Source organism: Myripristis murdjan, chromosome 5 (genome assembly GCF_902150065.1).
Source record: "Myripristis murdjan chromosome 5, fMyrMur1.1, whole genome shotgun sequence".
Classification (NCBI taxonomy): domain Eukaryota; kingdom Metazoa; phylum Chordata; class Actinopteri; order Holocentriformes; family Holocentridae; genus Myripristis; species Myripristis murdjan.
In genome coordinates, this window is record NC_043984.1 from 32,472,356 (window position 1) to 32,498,014 (window position 25,659).

Consider the following 25,659-nt stretch of genomic DNA (forward strand, 5'->3'; position numbering starts at 1 on the left):
CTTCATTAATGTCATTAGTAAATAAGTCATTAAAAGCAGGTAGCCGGTATTTTGTGTTAAGTATTGAGTATTCTGACAGGTGTTTCCATTTGGTTGCATTGTTCTGCACTGACTGTTTCTCAGGCTGTCTCCTTCTCTATTAAGCGACTACATTCACACTATATCACAGTGTATGTTATCGCTGTACATACAGGACTCATGCCTTCTGCCTAATTGTGGTTACCACTTGGAAAATTGGTCTTTCTCCTATTTATACCATAGAAGATCATTAACACGGAGGATTCTGACAAGCATGGAGTTCATCTTGGAAGCATCACCACTAAAATCACTTGTTATAGCTACCGTGCGCTTATCTACACATTTAGACCATTCTGTCCATTTCTACAACAGGCTAGCATGCTGCTACCCTGCAAATCTGCCTTGTTTGTTGTGAAGACAACCTGAACAAATGCTCGAACTTTCTCAGCCTGTCATGACAAGTTGACAAGTTGCATGGATGCAGCGTTTGTGCCACCAGTAAGAACTAAAACAACAGGAACAGGTCTTTTGCTTACAGGGGCGCGTAGCTGACATAAATAATAAAGTTACATTCTCCCAACGAAGAGGAGTGACTTACCACATCACAGCAGAGAAAGTAAACATGAAACCACAAAACTGCTCTGTCATTTGATGTTTACACAGAAGAAATGTGTTGTTGCTGCAACTGGAAAATGCCACTTACAGGACAGGAACTTTTTTGTCCTCTAACTGCAGACTTTGGGCTTCTAAAATTCACCTGCGAGTTTTATGATTTCAGCAGCTAAATCTAAACTTTAGAGTACAGTAAGACATCTGAGCAACACCAGGTTTATCTAGTTACTGCGCTGAATCTCCAAAACGAAGAGTATATTTGGCCGAGGAGTCCATACAGATCTCCTGAGTCCCATGTTGAGTTGGATAAACGTCCCCAAAAACCCTGACATGAAGTGGTATTTCTTTACACGTATAATCATGTAACCGTTCAGTAGTGTTTGTTTTCTGTAATTTAAGTCTTCGCTTACAGGCACAGAATTCCCAGAGTTTCTTCTTATACCCGCTGAGCTGAAAATCTACTTAAATGAATTTCATTAGTCAGGCTGTCAGCGGGACGCTCTGAGGGGAAGCACTGAGCACTTGAATTCATTTTGGAGCGTTTTGGCATGAAAAGGGCACAAAATATCGGCAAGCCTCGGTCCAGAGATATGAGCCGGTGAGAGGCTATACGGGCTGTGGTGGTGTGAGCTCCCTACCACCGATACCATCTGTCTCTCTCTCCCTCTCTCTCTCTCTCTCTCACACTCGTATTCACAGCTGATGTCCGAGGATCTTTCTGGGGGGAATTGAGCCAACCCCATTCTGTCAGTGTCAAGGAGCCGAGACAGCCCTTCCAAACCCCTCCAGATTGTCTCTGCCTTCACTGGGGGGGAAAAAAAAATAATGAAATAAAAAAAAGAACTTGAAGGGGGCGTCCAAGGATGCCAAGAGCTAGGAATAGCACTGTCACAATCACCGTCCTCAGGCTGGATTTGCATATATACAACCCAGGACATGGAAATGCTTTTGTGCGCGGCGCCAGCGCTCGCCTGGCCCGGCCGTGCGACAACATTCACCTGAAGCAGATGTGCTTTCCCTGTTGGCTGCAGAGCTGCTTTTTGCGGTGCACTTAGGTGCTGGGCCTATATATGGGAGGTAAGATCGCTGCACTCAGACCAGCTGGCCCAGAATAACTATCCAGAAGAATGGCATGGCACTCAGCGCGGCGATGCTCTGCAATGTTTAATTCAGTTTCATGACGGATAAAATGTTTTTTGTTGTTTTTTTTTTTCCGCCCACTGGCCTGCATCTACCGTCTGAGCATAAAAGATCAGCTCTCTGTGTTGAACACGATGCCTGTCTGGCAAAGGTGCAATCGGTTTCTCATCATAATCCAATTAGGAGGAAGTTGTTATTTATAAATCATAGCTCAGACTGCAGCTAAAAAAAAAAAAAAGACCAGTGAAATATTGTTTTTCTGGTGAATGAACTCAGCAAAGACAGAGAGGAAACCCAGAGTGAATCCACCTCGGTTCACTTAACCTGCCATTTCATTTGTGGAATTGTGTGGCGTTGCTCCATCTTTTTAGGCTGTTGTAAATCTTTATGATACAGAATCATAACATACACCACAGTCACTCATAACAAACTGATGGAAGCTATTAAATGGTTAGAGGTTTGGGGGGGTAAAAATGAATGCTTGCTGAGAATATAATTGATTTTCTTTATTAAACTTATGATGAAAACTGCCTGAGGGTCACAGTTTACCCTCCTTTGTATTTACCAATATTACTGGATGAAGGAATAATAACAAGGCTGTGTGTAATTCAGTCCAACTGTCCAATAAATTCAGTCAGTAAAGCCTAAAATCTATTTTCAGCTCCCACCGCACCCGTCACTCCCCTGCTTACCTTTCCCTTCCTCACCTTTCTTTCCTTTCCTTTCCTTTCCTTTCCTTTCCTTTCCAGCTTTCATTCCTTTCCTTTCTTTCCTTTGGTCCTTTCCTTTCCTTTCCTCTCCTGCTTTCCTTTCCTTTCCTTTCTTCCTTTCCTTTCCTTTCCTCTCCTTTCTTCCTTTCCTTTCCTTTTCCTGCTTTCCCTTTCAACTGTACATCTCTTGCTCTTGCTCTCTCTCTCCCTCTCTCTCTCTCTCACACACACACAAACACACACACAGAGAGACACACACACACAAACTTTGACCTTAAATTTCCTAATTATGACTATATCCTGTTTTTGAATATACTCATATTTTTTTAATATTCATGATCAAAATGTCCTGGTTTCTCCATTTATACATTCAGAGAAAAGCAACAAGTTTCACGTCCTGCCCGGTAATGTGGGTTCATAATGATTTTATGGCACTTTTGATTCCTATGGTAGCGCCTTAATATTCCCATAATGGCTCCTATAGGGAATTATGCGGTGCTCCAGTAAGTTTACAGTGACGTTTTCTGACTTCATGGTATTTTTGTATCTTCTATTCTGTCACAGTAAGATTTCTTTTGGGTTTCCCCCCTGCTGTTCCCACTGGGCCTCATAGTTTTCCCTATAATATTCCTGTTGGGTCCCCCGCAGGGATGAGCAGCTCTCCTGTCATATTTGGGATAAGCAGCCATGTTCATAAAATCTTTTGTAGGATATTTCGATTTGCTCCTCTCCCTCTTTTACTTCTTCACACCTCATGAATGCCACCATTGTACAAACCTCTCTCTCTCCCTCCCTCTCTCTCTCTTTCTCTCTGTTTCTATTGTCAGTTGGCATATTTAATATCCACGCATCCATGTGATCTCAGAGTTGCGCTCTTTGGAGCTCTCCAAGGCACTCAGAATAAATCCTAGTACTGTTGGCTACTGCACCCCCACGCACTTCTACACCCACTGCTCATGCAAATGCCTCCTTAGCAAAAAAGAGTTGCATGTAAAGACACACATTCATGCTTTAAATTGTAAAATCTGAGGCGGATAAAAAAAAAAAAAAAAAAAAAATGCGCAGCTACCACAGGCAATTACGCACGAGTATATCACAACCCAGGGATTCGTGACAACAACACTGACTTTATCATCTAGCATCCAAAATTTTCAAAATGTGTAAATTCAGAAGATTAAGACTTGAGAAGTAAGTATAGCGGAGGCACATATTTTTAGATTGGGGGTCCTTACCTGCAGGAAACGGTGACTTCAATCTTGGTCGCAGGTACCGTGGAGTTGAGTGGGTCGAAATCCCCTATTGTCGCCATGGCCAAGGCTTTTCTTTTTTAAAAAATCACTTCTTCTATATACTTTAACTTCGCACCTATATTACAGCACTAAATTTCCGACGGGTTTGTCTTTTCTCTTCCATCCACCCAGGCAGGCGAAAAGGGAGAGCGGAGCGCCCGGTGCCGGTAGTAGTTGTAGTTGTTGCTGGCTGTGGTTGGCGCGCAGCTGTGCGTTAGGAGGCATACCTGAGGATGAGGCTTTCATTCATGGCGAGAAGGGAGAGAGAGAGAGAGCAACACCGGAGCGGAGGAGCGGATCCAGCGGCTCCTTCGCTCCTTTATTTCTCCTCACCCATCGGCAGGTGGAGGCAGAGACCTCCTCAAGTTCCTCTGCGCGTCTGGGCGCAACTTGCGCTCTGTATACGGGGGGTGATTAATGCCGCAGAGGAGAAGCGGGAGGAGAATGCGTTTATGCTGAGAGATTTGTGTTTGAATGTGTCTCCTGTTTCATTATTAACTCTGCTTTCAGATAGATGCCACAATAAGAAACACATTGGCTCAGATTTGTGCCTTTGTATGTAAACAGTTTATTGTCATTATGTTTATTATTATAAGGGTACATGGAGTAGAAGCAGGAGTGGGGGAAAAACAGGAAGAGGAGATGGAGGCACTGGGGCAGAAGGAGAAGCTGTAGGAAAGGGAGATGAAGCAGAATGAGGTGGAGCGAAATGACGAGCAAAACAGAAGCAGCGAGAGGTGGAGGAGAAAGAGAAATATGAGGACATGCAACAAGAGAAAACCAGGAGAAGCTGGAGGAGAAAAAGGAGGAAAACCAGCAGGAGAGGATGGAGAAGCAGCAGGTGGATGAGGAGGAGGAGGAGCAGGAAGTGTCTGAGGAAGCACAGAGGCCAAAGGAGGCCATGGTTATACCTGACATTAACAATCGGAGCTGTCACATCTGATCTTAGATCAGGTGTGAGTTTTATGTCCACACAACACAAGAACTGTGGTCCCATATGACATCCGGTTTGTTCTCTCAGCACAATATGGCACTATTTACAGATGAATATCTCCTTTTGGTCTTGCTTTTAAAATTTTTAGTGGTAGAACTCACAACAGCTGGCAGGTGAGAGCGTAGTGTTTGGATACGAATGCTTCATGCAGAAACCATTTTCCTCAGTGCCCGTATGGCCCCGTGGAGAGGGAAACAGTCTGAGAACGCAGACAACACCAGTATGAAACCACCACCTCTGATGACTTCACTGCGTAGCTGAAAATCATGTTTGTACCTTTGGCTGTTTTTCTCCTCCGCTAGAGCCCAGGTTTCCTTCACTGAAGCCACATCAACTTTATTTCTATAGAAGCTTTCATACAAGAAATGCAGCTCAAAGCGCTTTGCAATATAGAAATCACTTTCACCAAGTTTATGTTAACAGACAGACTGACCATAAATGAAGCAGAATATTACATGTAATGTAAATTCGACAAGGTGAATTCTCCAGACTTGCGTGCAACACCTGAGATTCATCTGCTGGGGATTTTCAGTCTCTCTCACAAGGATATTTCCTGGCCTTGACATTTAGTTGATTTAATACCAATATTTACTTTGCCAGCGGTTCGTCTCTCCTAAGTGCCATTACCTCGTCGTCTTTCCATGGTCTTCATTACTGTATCCTCATTTAATATCCAGATTGTGGCCAGGATTAAGTCCACATGTCTGAAATCAGGAGTGGAAGCAACTGCGAGCGAAAAAAACACAGACGCTTCTCATGCTGCTCCGCGTCTTGCCTGTGTGGCATTAATCACCCCCCGTAAACCTACAAGCCAGTCTCATTTCAAGAGGGTTTATCCATGCAGCATAAATAATGTAAGGCTTTCAGCAACTATTTAATAATATAAATAGTTAATTCACTAATAGTTTGAACATTTTAGAGTTCACCCCTCATCTGCGAGCATGCATCCTGCTGAAGTGTCCTTGAGCAAGATGCTGTTGAATCCCAAGTACTGTTCAGCGTCTGACCTTTGACCTCTGGCCTGCCTGTGGAAGGGTCGGCTGAGAGGAAATACCCGACAGGGAGCGATAAATGATCACAGTAAGTTGATCTGGAGCTGGATTTGCTTTCAATTTTGTGATCAGTTGTAACAATAAACACTAAATTTGAAAAGTTGATTTTAATATCTTTGATAAACGCAGTCATTTGGAAGCAAACGCTCATTTACAGCAACATATTTACAAGTTGTTTCACAGACACAAAAAAGGATGAGACTTCAACTAAGCAGCTGAGGGAAGTGGTTTCATTTAGATTTTATATTTCTCACAACGGGAGGTGATGAATAAGTCAGATGAACACAAATAAATGTATTAACAGATGTGCTGCTTACGCCCGTTCATCTGAACAACTTGAATAAAAAAATATGCAAGTCAACAAATGTGTTGTCATTATTCTTCTTTATTTGTAACTGCCACCTGCTGCTCAGGTCACCTTTCAATGTAGCCTATCATCTCTGCCAACAATTAAGAACAATTTTATAACAAAATGATAAAATTACTTAAAAATCCATCGACTGTACAAAGAAAAAAAAAAAAAAAAACTCAACCTCTTTACACAGAAAATAAGGACAATGAGTGCAATGCAGCATTTCAGTGAAATCAAAAAGGAAAAAAAAAAAAATCAGTCTGAAATCAAAGTATTGCAAAACGAATCAAACAAATTAAGTCAGGATTCAGATAAACTGGGAAAATGTCATGCAAAACCACAGCAGGTGAAAAATACCGAGTGGGAAAATTACATTAAAGATTTGAAAATATCGGAGGATTAAGTGTTTTTAGTGAGATGTCCATTTTTTTTTTAAATATTTCCTGTGCAACACTCGTGTCCTGTGATGTGCTGCTTATCTGCAACAGACAGACAGTATAAATCCTGCTGAAGCAAAAAATGAACCAATAATAAGAAACTTAGACCGGATTAGGAATCATGTCCAGTGAAGATATCTCTCATTTTGACACCAGCTCTATTTACCTTGTGAAAAAAAAAACATATCAAACAATAAAAAAGGAGCTTAAACCATGACAGGAAGTTAAAGACATGCCTTTTGCAGAAATGACAGAGTTGGTAGACAAATATGTCTGTCTCGTCTCAAGTAAAGCTGGACAGATTGCTCACACTGGAGCTGTGGATAGATTTGCTTTCGATTTTGACAGGTGACAGGTTCAAAATTTAAAAAAAAAAAAAAAAAAAAAAAAAACGTTTTAAAATTCCAGGCAAAGAACCGATATCTGCAGTCAGAAATTAAATACTTTTTTACCAAACTAGACTTAAAATTCAACCTCAACTCCGCCGCTTCAGCAAACTGGGGCATTTAGACATTTAGCAAGTTCAGCAAAGCCATTAGGTGCACGTGATGTCGAATAGACCATCAATCTGCCTTTTTTGGGGGGTCACACCTCGCTCAGGAGAAGGAACCACTTCCTCTGGCCAAAAATGGTCTTTGTGTGGTTTCAAAACGGCTCTAACTTAAGTATTTTCGTGGAATAAAGAAAAGCAGAACTTGGGTGAAAATCTAGCACCTGGCTCCAAAGACAGAAGGCCGAAGTTGAGACTCAAAGTCTGATTCTGCGAGTTAAACCACAAAATCTCATCAATTAGAGTTGTCTCAAAAGGCAAACATGAAATTGTACTTCTGTCTCTTTCAGGAGTGTAACCGGGCCTCACTGATCCAGACGTGGAGGTCGACTGATGACTGAAATCCCTGCCTCATCAGGCTTGTAAAGGGCGTCTGTCCAAAACACTCAACTGCCATGTCTGAGACAGGACGATCATAATGCAATACAGTGATTGATAAAGGAGAAACCGCTGTGAAAGTTAATCTAACCACTATGAAATATCTAATTGCGATGCTAATGCTGCAGTCTACGATCTAGACTTCATGACGAATCAGCTGTAAACCACCGAGCTCCCAAAACCATTTAAGAAACAGAAACTGGACCAGAAACATGGAGATCTGTTCTGACGTTACTGAAGATAAAAAGGCACAACAAAAGGTCCTGAGGTAAAGCAGCTGTCAAAACCGTTTGGCAACACCATGAAGCCAGCTTTAACAATAATAATAATAATAATAATAATAATGATGATCTGATGTAGGAGAAATCTCAAAAAACATGATTACTACCCCAGTGCAGCCCAAGTAGCAATGTCCTTTCAGTGTAACCTGAAAGAGAGCGCGCTGTTGAAGAACGTGTGGGCGGAAATCACTGCACCGCCAGGAGCCCGGGTCGCCGGCTTTAACTGCAGCAAGGAAGAACACTGAAAAGGCCTTTGTGTCACAGAAATATAAACTCGTCTGCAGCTACCACAATGCTCAATGCCTGTTGTGCTACCGTGTCAATGCTACTGATCGGGGAAAAGATGACTGGCTACAGAGTGGAGAAACATGAGACTGGCATCGGAGGTGGTGGGCTCTGGATATTCTGCACACGGGACTTCAGCTCCTGGGCTGAAACGTGGGAAACGTTGATGTGCGATGTGAGGTAAATCAGAGGAACAGACGAGTCCCTCCCCCTCCCCAAAATGCTCTCGTGACAAAACCAAACGGTGGAGATAAAACTGTACTGAGAAGACTCTTCAGGCTTTTAAAACTTCGCCAAATCAGCTAAAACTCAGGTGGCATCTAATTTAATCTAAAAGCCTCCCCCTCTCCACCTGAGGGTGTAAATCATATTGCTAAAATTAAGCTACAAAAAAAAACAGATCAGAGATCCTGATTTCAATCGTCAGTGCCAAATTAGGAGAAGAAAAACAGGAATAAGCTTGGCATCGTTTCTGTCAGAACACATTAAGTGCCGTGTTTATCTCGACTTCAGCTTCCACCAGAAGTAGAGATCACTCTTCTTCTGCTCGAATCAGCAAAGAATAGCAGCACAAAAACAAGGTAAGTACAAATATATAGCCTCAGGACTACGGGATATATAGCCCTACTTAGGACGGTCATTGCAGTGACTCCCAGAGAAAAAGAAAAGAAATTTAAAATTATGAACACATACTGAGGAAGAGAACATGGAAGAATTCTTTATACCGTGCCTATAAAAGGCAAAACTCTGTCTTACGGCAGATCCTACGGCCTACACCGCGTACATTTTGACAAACTGGAGAACTAACCAGCTATCCCTTTTTGATACTGTGGCTGAAATCCTTTACCACCATGAGAAACCGCTCCCTGAATCTGACAAACATTCACAACACTGGACATGGAAAATAAAAGTCAAAAGACAAAGTTGGGACGGCACAGACAGGGGAAAAAAAAAATCCAGGGCTTCAAAGTTGTAACACAAAACAAAACAGAACAAATAAAATAAAATAAAATAAAACTTAATGCTTCTGCCCCAGGATAGATTTGAGAAGTTTGGCACTTTATTGTATTCAGTCCAGATGCGGTGGATCGTCCCGGGCTGGGTCGATCCAGCAGGGTCGAGGATGGATGGAGGGAAGCAGGTCGGAGTCGAGGGGGTTCAGACGATGGTGTTGGTCCCCCGGAGGCCGACGCCGCGGGCAAACTGCTCCAGCAGGCCGGAGATGGCACCGGAGGGGCTGGGCGCCGACGACTTGAGGCCCACGGTGGAGCTGTAGGCGGCCAGGAAGACTTCCCGCACCGCCTCCAGACGGGCCTGCCGCTCCGACGGGAAGGGACACCTGGGGAGGAGAGAGATGGAAGGAAGGAGGTGATGGAAAAGGGAGGGGTTGGGATCAGAGAGTGTAGAGGAAGCAAAATGAAAGACAGGGCGTGGGGGAGAGTTGATGATCGACAGAGAGATGAGGAGGGAAAAGAAAGAAATCATTGAGTTTCTGTAGGATGAAATCATATCTTACAAAAACATTTTTCCCCTATAATTCAAAAAAGCGCAGTTTTACCCTTATAGGATCTATGATTCTTAAGTATTAGGATTCTACAAGTATTAGGATTTTTGTTTTTTCAATGATCCTCTAGTTTGTGGATGTACAGTTCCATAAAGCTGTGATTATCACCAGGCCAAAGTAACACATTTGTACTGAACACAAAACTCTGCATGGCTTTTGCCCCAAACTGCATGGGACAAGCAGAAGGTGGGCACATTTTTTAAAAAAATAAAAATTGTCTGCTAGGAATTTTTCTTTGCACAATCATCAGTGGAAAAAGTAACAACAGAGGTCATCGTCACAAAACAGCAAGTCTCACACCACGTAGTCTGACAGGGCACAGATGTTTTGGCTGGTGTTTGGAAAAGTCAAATTCAAAGAGTCGTCTGTCAATCGGTCCTCCAGATATGCGGATCAATGTTTGGTTTGTTCTAGTTGGTATCAGATGGATTCGCTGCTGTTCCCATACGGCTGTGCAATATGATGATGTATAGAAAAACATCTCTCGCACCACGATTTGCTTGATTATTTATTTTACGGTGTCACAAATCAACTCGTTCATGTAATTTACTACAGCAGCTTATTTGTCGCTATTTGGTAATTAGGTAATTTACTGAAGAAATGGCACTCCATATGGCACACTGACAGCATGGGAAAAAATGTGCCAGCATCAGGAGGCATGTACAGATCACCAATAGACTCCTTCAGTCATTACACTTTTATTTTACAAAGTCATAATCTATATTTTGTTTACTGCTTAACTGAAAATTTGCACAACAGTCCCAAAAAAAGGAGAAAAATAATCATATATGATAAAGTGCCTTTTATTTGTCAAGCATATGAATCAAAATGTAATGAGAAATAGGCCTTTATGTGGTCATTTTATCTAAAAACATACTCATGCAAGTTGCAGAAATGTGCGTTTTTGTGATGTATCGTTCCACTAAAGTGCCACAGCTTTTACACTTGATGTTGATGATTTGATGATTTATTCGTCTTATTTTTGTCGGCCACTGTCTGGACACTGATCTAAAACAGGAATCCAGACTTGCAGGTGTTTTCTATAAATAGCTGAGCATTAAACTGCTGGCACTGAATCTAAGTAGTTTCCGTCGCAGGTGTCGTCTCTGTTGTTCTTTTCTTTATACACAGTTTGTGTCGTTCACCCAGGTGAGCTTTCAATCAACGATGGCCTCAAGATAATGGAGGCTGTCAACTTTGTCCGAACAGGTGTGTGCAAACTCTTCCTTTTCCTGAAATCAATTACCATTTCCTTTTTTTGAGTACTAAATTGCTGGTTATGCTCCAGCAAGGGAATAATTCATTTTCTTTGCTGGTAGGTTATGAGCCCTAGTATTGCTGCATGATCTGCAAAGGTTTGGCACAAACCCTGTGAGGTGATATCTGTAAATGGGCTTGCTCTCTGCTTTTACAAGACAGTTTGGATTTCACGTAGTTTTGTGGCATCACAAACACCACAGTTTAATTTGAGCAAACAGTGTGAATCTTCAGTCTTTCATTTACCAAGAATGGGACACTCCATCCAGCTTATAAAATGGGCATATTTCATAGAGTCTTGCCCAGGGTTGTTTAAAGTAACTTTAAAGTAACTTTTCTGTTCTTTTCAAACTGCTGGAAGCTTTTTTCCGATACAGGTAATGATGAGCGATCTCAAGGTGGATGGAAAGTGGCCGCTTTGGCAAAGAGGCTGCCCTCACCTTCATTTAGACTGAGAAAACCACTTTCTAAAGCTGGGGAAACTTCCAACTTTTTAGGAGAGACCCTGATGTCGATTATTTTTTCAGCAGGAATCAGTGGGGTGTCATGCTACACAGGCAGCTGACAGTTTGCTACTACAACAAAAACCAAACTGAAAATGAGGCCCATCGGCTGTGTTGTGGGAGTTTCTGCTCAGCACTTGAGAGTTGGTTAGACACGTTTAGTGGCAGCTAGTCATTTTGGAAACAAAGTGTGCCTGGCATGACCCGTGTTCTAATAGCACAAAATGCATTCAAGGCAACAAAGGGAATAACGTTAACACGCCAAAACTACAAAGACAACAACAACAGAATGAGCAGAAACGGGAGAAGACGAGGTGAAAGCAGGTAACCAAATGAATGGAGACGGCAGCGGTGCATGCAGGGTAAAAACAGAAAAAGAAGCTTTCTTTGATCGAGATCACTCTGGGGTGGGGGGCATTACAGAGCACAAGCTGTCATCTCTATCTCTCCTCACTCCAACCTCCCCCACCGCCACTCCCTCTTTCCCAATTCCCACCGAATAAAGACGGATAGATGTTATTTGCCTTCGCCGACTGCAAGCATTGTTGGCGGGACACACTCAATTTGGCAGTGAGATCAAGCAGAAATTAAAATTTGTCCCCTGCTGGGAAGAGAGAGTAGGAGGGGTGAGTCAGAGGGAGAAACGGGTAGAAAATGCATCTTTCCCCGATTCTCCTAACCCATCTATCCTCTGGTTCACCGGGGGGACAGAGAGCAACGAAGCGTACTGAAGTTTCCCCGGCATGAATCTGTTCCTGCTGCAAAGTGCTGCTGGAACCCAGAGACAGGATGTGCTGATGCAAACACACACACACACACACACACACACACACACACACACACACACCACTCCCGCCAGAGAACAACAATACATGGAAAGTTGATGTGGTCAATAATGTGTGAGTTTCAGCACCTTTACACCCTTTAAGTCTTACTGGATGGTTTCAAAATGACGTGGGTGTCACTGAGAAAATAAGCATCCTGCTCTGTCTTCCTTCAAACTTTTTGCAGATTTGCACGCGCCTTTCTGTCCGTTCCTGTGTCCGTCTGAGGAAACTTGGTGTACACATTTAACAGCCGAGGCGAAACTCCGGCTCCTGAATGTGAACTTGATGACCACAAGTACAGAGGAATAACTGGACGTTAAACTGACAGGATGGAAGCAAAATGGAAAACCCAAGATGCTTTGAGCAAAAAAGGGAGTCGGCGCTCTGACCATGAAGGAGACAAGTTGCTGCTTCTGATGAAAAAGCTCCAAGAATTTTTTTTTAAATTGTTATTTATCCTTTATTTATCCAGGAATGTCCCACTAAGAGACAAGATTTCATGTTCCAGGGAGAGATCTGATTTCTAAAGATGCAATATCGTTAAAAGCTTTCACCCACTTTTTCAGTGAGAGAGTCTATTAAAAACTTTTCCCGACACTAAAAGTTGAGGGAAGTTTAATGACTTCTTCTCTAAACAACCACTCACACCTCAGCAGCTAATGCAAACCAATTAGTTAACTTAAGCCTCCACAGGTAATGGAGCAGAGGAGCTCAACCTGTATCCAAAACTTTAATTTGTTTTTACACTGTGACAACAATTGCCATTTCACAATGGGCAGAGCGAGCTGACCAGCCACAGTTTGAGCTCGACCTCCATTACTAGTCAGCGAACCAATCCAAATGCCTGTTAGCGAGCAGAATACACTCAGTTCTGCTGTAACGTGATAGAGCCAATTTACCCAGCAGCCCACACAAGCATCAGGGTGTTGATGCTTCAACACAAAACTACAAGTAATTACACAACAACATACTCCAGTATTAAAGTCATGTATAAAATATCCCAGTGAGGCTCTCCCAAGGTATTAGCAATATAAAGCCTTCGTGCTGTCTGCTATCGTACCCATTCATAATAAAGATACTAACAATTTAACAGCTCTTTATTAAGTGATTGAAACCAGTAGTTTCAATGAAGATGTTCAAAGACACAGCTCATGTCAGGGAGTGAAGCGTGTGGGGCTGGACGACACGGACAAAATAAAATATATATTTTCGACCAAATACCTTAATATCGATATTGTGACGATATCATGAGGATGACTATTGGTGCTTTCCAGAGATATTTACCAAATACAGTTTGGGGATAAATAATAATAATTAAGTGGATAAAGGCAACTAACAGAACAGCTAGAATAGTCAAGTGAGTTCTGAAACATTTTACTGTAATGCAGCCTTTAAAAACAGGAAAAGACACCAATTAGGCCACAATATTACAATATCCAAAATCTCAGATGATATCTAGTCTCATATCACAATATCAATATAGAATCAATCCCTATGTGTGTGGTGCCACTTTGGGTGACTTTTTTTTTTTTTGCTGCCTGCATTTCAGCAACATGTCACAGATACACCTGGCCTCTAAAGCTCTGCTGTTGGCTGAAAACTGAGCTGAACTTCCACATTATTCACTGTGGGAAGAGTAGAGATACATGAGGAGAGGCTTATCTTGGAAATAGAGAAGCATCTACCTGAACAAAAAAAAAAAAAAAAAAGAGTCACAGGTGGAAACTACAAAGACTTTAAATTCAAGGAAGTAATATTAACCACCACAGATGGGTGTTCACTCATTTCTGTTTGGAAAAAAAATGAGAAAAGTAAACTCCGCCTCTGCAAGATGATTAGTTCCTGTTTTTGTTACTGATGCTGTCAGATCCTGTCAGGACCGAAGTGTCACGATGACGCTCGCTCACTTCTAGTGTGGGTCAGGTGATAGACTGATATCAATAAACTCATTCTGTCCTGTTATTATAAATCAGATATTGGTCTGACAACATCATCAACCACCGATACAGTGACATTTACTTCTGATCACCTGTTGTAGCTCCTGAAACCTGAAAGGAAACCTGCTTCACTTGGACTAAAGGAGCTGTTAACCCACCATAAAGATTTTATTAGCCTTTAAGTGGCAAGTTTGAGTGTCACATGTTGGTTTAATACTTTTTCATAGGCTTTTCCACCATGACAAGAGTAACATTATGCTGGGATCATAAGACCATTTTGGAGTTTGGGAACTGCTGGAGTAAGAATTGTCAAATTTGAGGATAATGTATGCAAAATATCAGCTATTTGCATCTGTAAAAATATCAACATCAGCTTCAAGAAACCAGTAGAAGTAACCCTGTTAATGGCACCTGAAAAATCAGAATAACCAAAGACAATACATCTAAGAAAGAGGCGAGAGGAGCGAGGGATAGGGAGAGTTAGGGGAGGGAGGTAAGTTGTTTATTACGTCTGTCAGACATCCTGATTTGTTACAGGACGGCAACATAGCTCCTCAATGTCCAAAAAAAGTGATGGAAAAAAAAAGTTTGCAATAAATCCGGCGTAAGTGTTTTCCACAAGAGCACAAGCATCAAAATTGATAAACACAGAGCCTGCCGCTCGGCACGCCGCTCTCATTCTGCTGCCTCTGGGAAATTTCATGAGCTTCACCACTGGAAGGCTGCGAAAATAAAATACTTCTCCTCCCATAAATGAGTCACACTCAACTCCAGAGAGGAAGCTGCATTCATTACTCTCTCCTGGCTCTGCGTGCCATGCTGAGACACACACACACACACACACACCAGTCAAAGCCCAATCAATACATCCAAATCAACCCAACCCCTCATGATGAGCACAAAGAGACCCCCCCCTACACACACACACACACACACACACACACACACACACACACACACACACCAAGAGGCTTCAGCCCCTCCCACTGAGCTCTGTGTTTACTCCGAGGGAAACAGGGATGTAAACGTGTTGCAGAAAAAGAAGTGAAACAGAAAGAGTGGATGTACTTGTGTTTGGTGCCCTTCCAGTCTTGTGACAGTCTTGTGAACATCAGCAAATATGAGCTTTTACCGCCGGAACCGAGGGCTTAATGAAATACACACCACCGGCATCCGTGACAGGTGGAGTGAGAGGAGCAGTTGTATTAGCACCAGGCTAAAATACAACCAGTTTAACATACAGCTGGTTTACCTACCATTCTAATTTTCTGAATTGCTCTTACCTCTACTTTTTAAAAGGGCTTAATTTCTCTGATTATGTTATTTTTCATGACTGATACAAGTCAGTATTCCATAAACCCCGCTGGGATTCCTTTACTCTTACAAGCGCTTTCTGAACTAGAGGTCTGAGACCCGACCCGGGACCTGTACCGGTTCAGATCCACGTTTTATCAGTGTCGATCAGGTCCAGGTTAGGTCCCGTTCTCTTGCCGCAGGTCCCAGGCCTGTTCAAGTTATGTGTAGTACCCGAGTGGTATTATGTTAGATGCAACAAAACTGCAAAGATAATTCAAAATGAGTCATGTTTGTCATCCGTCACCATGACAGCAAGGGGACTTTAATCTGAAATAAGGAGTGGATTAGCCTCACTGTTTCAATCAGCAAGAGGGGAATAACAGAAAACCTGCTTGGTGTATTTTACCAACTTTCTTGACAAGGACAATGGATTATATGCATCATGGCCAGGCAGAGGCACATTAGGGAACAGAGGGATTTGTTTTGTCAACTTGTAAATTAACATTAATTTGTTAACATAAATCAGAAATTGGTGCAGATCGGGTCTGTGTCAGATCCTAGATTTCTTGGTTCTGCATGGGTCTGGGTCCCAGCTTGCAAATCTGAACCCCTGAAGACTCTAGTCTGAACTCTGTCTTCTTTCACAAATGTGTTTATTTGTGAAAACATAAAGCTAATCCATATCTATCCTTATACTTCATTATGATCTGATTGTGAAGAATTCAGCACAGATATAGACGATTCAATAAACCGACTGAGGGAGTACAGAATAAAGGCCCTAAATGAACAGGCGCAACAATAAAGTTTAATTTAGCCTGTCACAGTAAATGACAGGCTAGCTAAGATGGGCCACACCTCTCCCCACTCCCAGAAATTCATGCCTTATTTACATGCTTGCACCCAAATAAAGGCAGCATGAATAACAAGTATCTAAATGGCTTTCTTATGACCTCTTGGGTAAATAAAAAACAGCTGACAGTAATTTAAAGAGTCATGAGCTAATGAAATATGCATGGTCGTTTAATGTTCCATTTTAGGCATTACTGAGTTTTTACTGGTGAGACTGCACTTTGTTTGTGGTTGGGTTGTCGGCTGGTTTTTGGATGTTAGCCTGCCGCGGTGGAGGCAAACACCAGCCTATGAATAGAGTGAGTTTTTGGGAGATTGGTCCACTGGTCCGCACACCCATTAAGTGATCATTCGCTCCAATGCCTCATGCCAGCAGCTGCCCTGCCATCATTTAAAACCTGCGACTAGACGGCTTTGATAGTGACAAGAGGAGCAACAGCTGCGACTTTGGCCTCGTTTGACCTCGGCTTCCTTCTCTTCAAGGGGTCGTTTCGGCACACAGACACCTTACTGGAAAACATCCTTTCCGACTTAAAGGAAAACAGGGACTGCTGACTGACATGTGGCAACATTTTGTTGTTTTGGGGTGTAGTTCTGATGCAGCTACTACAGAGCTTAACAGTTACAAAGAAGACTACAAAGAAGTCCTTGGTCTTTTATTTTTAGGGCTTGACATTGAAACCTGACAGCAAAAGTTTCTGTTTTAGAGTGTTGATTTTTTTCCCCCTATTAGACACAACTGTAGCTGGTGAGAATTTCACAGCTAACTGGCCAAAATGAATCCATCACTGAGAGACATCAAACGACAAAACAGCACCAGAAACAGAATGTAAATCACCAGTCCAAGGTTTAAATGGTGCTAATGTTGTTTTAAGGAGGAATTTTCCTTGATCTTGCCATTCGAACCTTCTTCTTTAACCTGATGTATGTCAAAATTACGGAGGCAACGCTCTGGAAATTTGATGTTGCTTTCGAGCAAGTGTGTGCAGAAAGGAGGGAAAGGACGGGGTTGTTTGTGTAACTGCACTGTGACTCACATCCGTCCGCTGGGCCCTTCGTCCTGGAAGCTGAAGGGGAGGGGGGAGTCGTAGGCGGCGGCAACAGTGGAAGAGGAGGCGGAGGAGGCCACGGGCGGGGGGAAGTGGGCGTGGTCGTGGATGCTGCCGCAACCGGAAACTATCTGCCAGCTACCGTACTCTGTAGAGAGGGAGGAGCCTGACCGAGTGTAGTCTGACGCTAACCTGAGGGAGAGAGAGAGGGACAAAAATGTAAATACAAGAAAAATGACAGATACATAACACAGAAAGACAAAGAAACTGAGGGAAACATGTTTCGGTGTTTCGGTGAATGATGTCATAAGATCAGTGGGTGGGGTTGGGGGTTTTGTGTTACAGGAGCTGTGTGTGGGCACACACCAAGGTTACTGTGGTTAACTAAAACTAAACTAAATACAAAAACTAGGTGTGAAAAAAGTAAATAAATATTAAAACTTGAAAAATTAAGACTTGACTGAAACAATACTGTGTACTTAAAAACTAAAATAAACTAAAAATGTACAGAAAATGCCTTTAGTTTTAGTCTTTATCTATTTGGTCTGATTAGTCAACACAACAAGCATGAGGAGGTGCTGCTGCTGATGTTCACTGAGACCGGGACGTCGTCATGACTTCACAAAGTGTTGTGTTTGTAAAACCTATTCTGAACTTCTAAGAGCTTTTCTAAAACTAAACATTTTCAACAATAAAAAGTAAACTGAAACGAACAAACCCACTCTGGAAACTTACTGAAACTAAACTAATAACACCCACACGCAATTAAACTTATATTTAGATGGACACTCACCTTCTGCCAGGGACGGCCAGTGGGCTGCTGCCGGTGCGTGTGACGCTGTGTTCTGATTGGTTGGAGGAGGAGGAGCTGGAGGAGCGGGCCTCGCTGAGCGGGTGGGAGAGGTGCTCGTCCAGAGGAGGGGGTTTACTCCACACCACCATCTGAGGAGAGGAGGTGGTGTTTTTCCTCCTGAGGACAGAGAGGAGCATCACACCGTCATCAACACAGGGCTGGCTCTGTACTGTTCTGTGTTACATCAGTTTGCTGAAGGCTGATACTAACTGTTTATGAGCAGTGACAGACCATGACACACCTGACACTGCTGAAGATCGTTCATGTCAATCAAGAATCTATAGGTATAACGTTTTGACGGGACAGTTTGATTTTGAGGAACCGACACCAAATCCTGACATCAGGGTTTCCCCCAAACGTTTAATGCAAGGTGACCTGCCTCACTTGAAACTGTGACCGCCTTGCCATTACGGGGAAAAAATCCAATGATACCAAGATGAAAAAGGCATTAATTTTCATTGTCTTTAAGATGCTTTTGACTGCTGCTTAGGCCTTAGCACAAGAAGCAAGATGTCACTGATTGATCAGTTAGGCCCTGTGATGGGTTTGTGCTGAAAAGGAGGCCATAATGTTGGAGAAAACAACATTTCTGGGTGAAATCTTGGACATTTACCATTGATGTATTGGATCACTGATCATTTTTCTGCTATCAAAAGCAATGGAAATATCTTGAGTTGACATTATGTTGTATGTGTTATAAATAGGAAAATAAAAAAATATACTAACAAGCAACAAAATGGATCAAGAGATGCAGGTAGATGCAGATATGGCTGAAAACCAGACATTTATGGTCATCTGGCATCAGCGGAAAGTGGAGTCAAAGTCTGCCAACTAACTTCATGTGTTCGCTGCCAAATAAGCTTTTTCCAAAACAAAAGGCAGACTTAAGAGTGGCAAGCCTGCTGCCAAAGTGCCGTGTAGAACCAGGGGATAAGGAGCCTGAGCTTCAACAATAGATATCTTCATGAGGAGGGCTCGACCAAAAAAGAGATTAGTTTCACAGCAGACAAAAACAAAGGGAACAAAGGGCAGCACATCCTACGACTAAGAGTCAGAATAACGGATTAGCTTACACTGGACTAGGACTGATGAAGGACACACTACCATCACAACAGACTCCTGTGTTCAAGCAAAGATCCACCATCAGATACACTTCCAATGCTGAATATGATCAGTTTGTGATGCTTCATGAATTCCAGGATATATGAGAGGATATTATTCTTATGCAACCTCCAGTTCATACGGGAAACCAGCCGCTGAAATCTTAATGTCTCCATGTTGTTGTCATATTTTCTCATATGCATTTAAATTTTCTCCAATATTGCAAGTGCTGCCTCCACTTCCAGTGATCCAAAAATATTTCACCAATGTGCTTCTCCCTGTTCACATTACTGAAGTTACTGGAGGGGGAGAAACAACAATCCCCTGAATATACCAATATCAAACTGGCTTCATTGTGTTTTTTTTTTTTTTTTTAATGTGTAGGTGGAGACAACGATAGCAAAAGCATTAGCTGTTGTTGCCAGAAAATTAAACATAAAAAGTGCCAGCTAGGGGAAAAAGAGCTTAAGCTTCGACAACAACAGATATGTTCATGAAGAGCGCTGGACCAAAACCCACGTTGAAATTCCAGAGCAGATATGCCAAAAAAAAGTAAAAGTAAAAGGCAGCACATCCCACAACCAAGAGCCGAAATGACAGATTTCTTACATAACCATCAAAACTCATGTCTTGTGGCTGCACTGCATTATGGATTACTGAGGCGACTTTTGGTAGAAAAATGGGACTTTCTGCCTGGTCTGTGAAGAATTTGTCCACGTATGATTTTTGAAATGGCAGCCAAAGCCAGTGTTTGTCAGCATTTATTTGGTAGAAACTGTTAAGGTCAAGCCTGACAGCCTGACGTGAACCCATTTTGAAGGATCCTCATTTTGACGGACTGAACATGTGTCTGTGTGTGTGTGTGTGTATGTGTGTGTGTGTGTGTTGTGGTGCTGACCAGCTGGAGGCCTGGAGTTGGCTGGAGAACGGGTCCACGGTGTCATTGGTGAGGCTGGAGGCTCCGCCCACCTCCTCCGTGATAAGGGAAAAATCGCTGCTTAGGCTCGTCACACTGCCGCGATCCCTCGACTCTGAAAGCAGTCGCACAGCAGCGGCATGTTAGTTAGGGTTCATTACTCCACATTTTTAGGCATGCACAATATTAGATTTTTTTTTTTCTAATATCCAATATGCTGATATTTTCCAAATCTTCTCATAATATCAAAGATCATCAAGACTCTCCTGTGGTGGAATTAACATTTTATTATAAGTACTCTTACTGTGAAGGCCCACTGGCAGATGCAGACATAAAATATGATGCTTTTCAAAATGTACACATTCACTAGGGAAAATAGGACAACTACTTCAACTTGGGTTATGTAAGACGAGCCGTATTTATTTTCTATAATGTCTTCATTTCATGAATATTTCTGCCCATGCAGATGTTTCATTTTAAAGCAGATATCAGCCGATGTTGATGACGTGCTCGTATTATCATGCATCCTGACACATTTTACATTGTGACCAAGTGGAAGTTTAGCTTACAAGAAACAATGATTCATAGCAAAAAAAAAGGAAAAAAAAACATGAATACATAAAATGCACCTCTCTTGTAAATTTTAACTGCAACGCTAAAAAGCTGTCTGCTAGATATCACAGACGTGCTAGAAGACAGGAAGTGTCCTTGTGGACTGGCCAACAAGCTAACACCATAGGCGTAAATGGAACAAAGAGGTTTTTATAAACAGAAAAACTGAGTGTAGACTCTCACACAATGTGAAAATGGTCCTCATTATTCAACAAATCAATAGACAGAATAGCCTCCAACATCAAATCCTCCCTTGTGACTTCTCTGGCTGTGACGGGCTGAGGGTGATGGAGAAACACTGATGGTGCTCTTCTCCTTTTGCATGACAGTATCAATTCATCGCAAAAAATAAAAGAGAGGCCATAAGCAAAGGAAACTTCAAAATACCTCCAACTTTAAACCCAGCAGAGACATCATTGAAGGCTAAAAGCTGGCAGACATCAAGGTCGATGACGCAAGATGTTTATAATTCAAAACGCTTGTGATTTTCAAAATGGATGGAGCTCGCGTGTTCAGCCAGACTCTCACTGCCTCGCGTTTGCCACAACACTCTGCGCTCGCACCGTCCACAAGCCTTTGTTATTTCATGTTGCATCAGAGCAGCAGTGCACAGCAGGAGAAGAGCGTCACCAAAAACTGACTTTCATAGACCTTCAAAAGTTGGAATGATGCCTATAATAACGCATTATACGCAGTTTGAGGCTTATTACAAGGATTACTTCACCCAAACTCTACATATTTTGTATCATGTGCTCAGTCCCAGTTGCTTTGAATGTCCAATGAAATAGTCTTAATTGCATGACTCATAAAGAAAGAAGGTTCTGAAAACTGTTTCCACTGCTAGAAAGGAGGTGATCAGCATGTTCAAACTCTCAGTGTCCGTGAAGCATAATCCAAGTCTTGACTCTCCTTTTGAACATTCAGTGGAAATGGAGAGTCTACTGTATTTTAGCTAAAATACTTCTTAATAAACCACTGCTGAAAAAAATGGCACACAAAAGCACCTGTGGGCGAACCGCTTGGATTGAAGAACTGAAAACATGCCCATGGCTCATTCGTTGGCCATGAGAACAAATGGAAAGTCAAGATTAGGATTAGGTTTCAGGACGTTTTGACATCCTTTTTTCTGCCATTTGTCAAGGCTGTTGATCATTCAAACAGAAAAGGCCACAGTTTTTGGATGCCGCTGAAAATGATTTCATTCAACAAATCGTGCTGAGCATAAGATAGAAAACTCAGAGTTTTGGGGTGTAGTATTCCTTTAAAGGGGATGTAGGTCACCAGGAAACTTACATATATTGTAAGCACAAGCAGTGATTAAAATTTTAACGAGTTGGGATTTCCCAGGAAACCAACTGGAGATTCCTACATAGAGCTCATAGTCACATTAGTATTACTATTCTGCATGACGAATGTAAGATTTTCCTTAAAAACTGACTTTAAGTTCCCTTAGGAAGTTATGAGCTGCATGAATTCACTTTAAGCACTGCATTTATTAGTATACTTCCTTTTAAAAAAAAAAAAAAAAAAAAGCATTGGTATTATACTGTACGTTGTTTTTTTTTGCCCAGATTAATTTCTTAAAATCTGTTAGGAACTGTAACACAACGTCAGAAACCATAAAAAGTTAATTAACTTTAATTAAGTCTAGATATGACTGAATGATTTTTGTTTTTTGTTTTTTCCACCCATCACAGAAAAACGAAGCTGTGCCAAGACATGTTTCATAACCAGAACATGTTTCCTTCTGACACATTAGCCTTTCTTCCTTTGCCCAGTTTGGCTTCTTTTCCTTTGATTTTCACACTTGATTCCTGTTGTGGCTTGCCAACTGTAATGTTAATAATACTTGGTACGCTACAGTAGGTGACAAAACAATCTTAGCTCTGCTGCGTTTCATTACCTTGGCAACTGTGTCACAGTCATACTTTATTAAAGCTGTGGCAAACAGGGTTATTATTTCCTTCTACCTGAGGAATACGTCTGAGATATTTCCTGCAACTCTCTTTTCCCAATTTCTGAATAATAAAACCTTCCGTGTGCACCGACGCCAGGTTTTTAAGAGTGTCACATTAATTCTCTCATTAGTCCTCCAGATGAGGCTGCATACAAGCTTCAGAGAGCCACCAGAGCTGCTCAGCAGGTAGGCCTATCTGGAGGAAAGTCATTAAAGTGTGGACAGAGGAACGCCTGAGAGGGAGGCCGACTTACTCAACTGGCAGAGGTCCTCCACAGTGAAATCACTGTCTTTGAAGTGGGAGTTCTTCCTTCTGCAAAATAAATGGTATGACGAAATAATACACAGCAGAGAGTGTGTGTCAAAGAGATGAAAAGATGAAAAAAAAACAGTGGTTGGTTTTTACACAGTTGAGCTTTGCCCATGAAAGCTAGTTATTTACATCAATGGATGAATGTGTGCATAAGATCCACTGTGGAGGCAAAGAATGGCTAACAACCATTTTACTCTGTGGTTTCTTCATTTTGAAATACCAAGTGACATAAGCAAAGCCTCACATCAAAGGTGGTTCATGAAAGATGAAAGAAAGTAAAGAAAGCCAGAGCAAGCACATAGAAATAAAGTAATAAAGGACAAAGAAATAAAAGAAGAGAGGGAGAAAGACAATGACAGATAAATAGGGAAAAGAGAGAGAGAGAACCATACCTCTGTTTCCTAATGGCAGAGAACTTCTCTGAGACGATGTGCTTCAAAAAATTGAAGCAAAAAAAGAAAATCTGCCAGAGGAGAAAAAAAAGAGAAAAAATCTGATCTCACAATCCATGACATAACACTGCCCTCTAGTTCCTGACAGCGGCCCAGTAGGTCTGCTCCAGCATAATGTGCTTCCCCCTGGACTCGAATGCAGTTCAAACAGCGAGCGAAAGGCCAACATGCAAGCCAATCTGGGTGTTTAACACAGAACTTACAGCTCCAGTAAAAGGCAAAAGAATCAGCAAAGCACTTTACACTGCTGTTGCCTGCCTGGGACGAGATTTAAAACCCCATTACTCCCCAAGCGCCGAGGCAGGCTGAGCTATAAACTTGTTCAGTAGAGACGGACAGTCTGGGGAGAAACAATAATAATTAAAGCTGCAAGCAGCGTTGGTCGGCCCTCGCACCGGTGCCGGTCCGCGATGAACAATTCATCCATTTTTCCCATTTGGAAGGGTATTTTTCGGTGCTTTAAGTTGGAAAGAGTTTTGGGCTTTTATTTTGAAAGGCCCAGGATGTCCTAGTGTGTGAGTGACATGAGTACTGCGTTAATACATGAGCAGCTGTGTCATAATCAGCCCAAAATGCAGGCAGACAGAGAAATCCTCATTCAATCCAATGGAGAAATCCATAAAAACCCACACCTGTTTGAGGTAACGCCGCTCGGACATCGTTTGAGTTACAGACGCAATTCGAAGTTTAAACGAGGCACAAGACTCAGCTCTATAAATCTCGTATTTACACTATTTTGCTATCTTGTACCATTTTTGAATTACGGCAGTTTAAGTTTGACTGTTTTCTCTGCTCCCGCTGACGGTTTATAATGGGTGTGTATTGCGGAACTGTCCGTTGCCTAGAGTGAGTCACATGACCAGGCAGAGTGCAGAACAGAGCACTCCAGTGTCAAAAAGGGTAAAAAAAAAAAAAAAGTCTGCACAGCGGCCACAAACTTGTTCAAATCTACACCAAAATATCATATTTTTGTAGAAATTTTTGTCCTCTTTCCATCGGCGTAGGTTTGAAAGCTGTCAGGATTTTACTTTAGACAGCAGGGGCCTAATTATTGCCAAGTGTCTGCCTCTTCACACCAAACTCCATGGTAAAAAAAAAAGAGGTAGAGGAAGTATCCACAGACAGGCATAATGTAATATAAAAAAAAAAAATAAAAAAAAATAATAATAATAATAATAATAATAATAATAGAGTATAATAACTATAATATAATATCATATAATACATATTATTAACAATATTATTATCAATTATTATTAACAAAATAATAGTTACTAAATAATAATTATTATTACTTTTTTTTTTTTATTACAATAACATTATGTAGTAGGTATTTACATGACCAATGCTATGGTAATCCATCTTGTTTTGATTTGAAAAAGAGATCGGGAGGGGCGCAGGGGGGGCTGCGTATAAAAGCCCCGTGCGTCTGTGTCCCTCCCCCCCACTTCTTCTCACAGACTAAGAGGTAAGACCTGTTTTCATCTCTGTTAGCTTAACGTTAGCCTATTGTTTGAACTCTGTGCTGATATGAGGCTATGGTTGATGATAACACAGGTAATTTAAATGTTATATTTCAGAGAGTGATTATGTACTTTGCATTGTGCTGTTTGCTTGTGCTTTTGGTGAGTTTTGATGGAGGGGCCGTCGAGCTTTACATGCAAAGCTAACCTGTATTTGATAATCTCAACTCCTGAGGTACAAGTGATTGACTTGAAACATTTATTAGGACATAGACAAGGCATTACCATCGACGTGAGATGAATTTTAAAGTTTATTGATGGTATTTGGTCGATTGGATTAGCGCGCTAAGCTAGCGCTAGCTAGCGCTAGCTTAGCGCGCTAACCTAGGCCTGAGGCCTACTGGCGTTTAGCTTTACATGTAAAGCTAACTTTTATTTGATAATCTTAACTTCTGAGATACAAGTGGTTGACTTCAAACATTTATTAAGAAATAGAAAAGGCATTACCATCGACGTGAGATGAATTTTAAAGTGTTTTGATGGCATTTGGTCGATTGGATTAGCGCGCTAAGCTAACGCTAGCTAGCGCTAGCTTAGCGCGCTAACCTAGGC

The 25,659-nt window shown here is 41.9% G+C and overlaps 2 protein-coding genes across 2 annotated transcripts in view; both read right to left on the bottom strand.

The window, feature by feature from the left end:
• Positions 1-3,789, bottom strand: part of LOC115359827 (copine-9-like) — a 149,267-nt gene extending 145,478 nt beyond the window's left edge. The window contains exon 1 of the mRNA XM_030052470.1: positions 3,713-3,789. Coding sequence (XP_029908330.1) covers positions 3,713-3,789 — 77 coding nt within the window. The remainder of the gene's footprint in view (positions 1-3,712) is intronic.
• A 2,391-nt stretch (positions 3,790-6,180) lies between these two features.
• The window catches only part of mtmr14 (myotubularin related protein 14), a 64,610-nt gene continuing 45,131 nt past the window's right edge, over positions 6,181-25,659 (bottom strand). Inside the window, exons 14-19 of the mRNA XM_030051164.1 lie at positions 23,525-23,595; positions 23,074-23,132; positions 20,233-20,365; positions 18,174-18,350; positions 17,369-17,572; positions 6,181-9,437 (exon numbers count right to left, since the gene is read on the bottom strand). Of these exons, the coding sequence (XP_029907024.1) occupies positions 9,257-9,437; positions 17,369-17,572; positions 18,174-18,350; positions 20,233-20,365; positions 23,074-23,132; positions 23,525-23,595 (825 nt within the window). The 3' untranslated portion in view covers positions 6,181-9,256. The remainder of the gene's footprint in view (positions 9,438-17,368; positions 17,573-18,173; positions 18,351-20,232; positions 20,366-23,073; positions 23,133-23,524; positions 23,596-25,659) is intronic.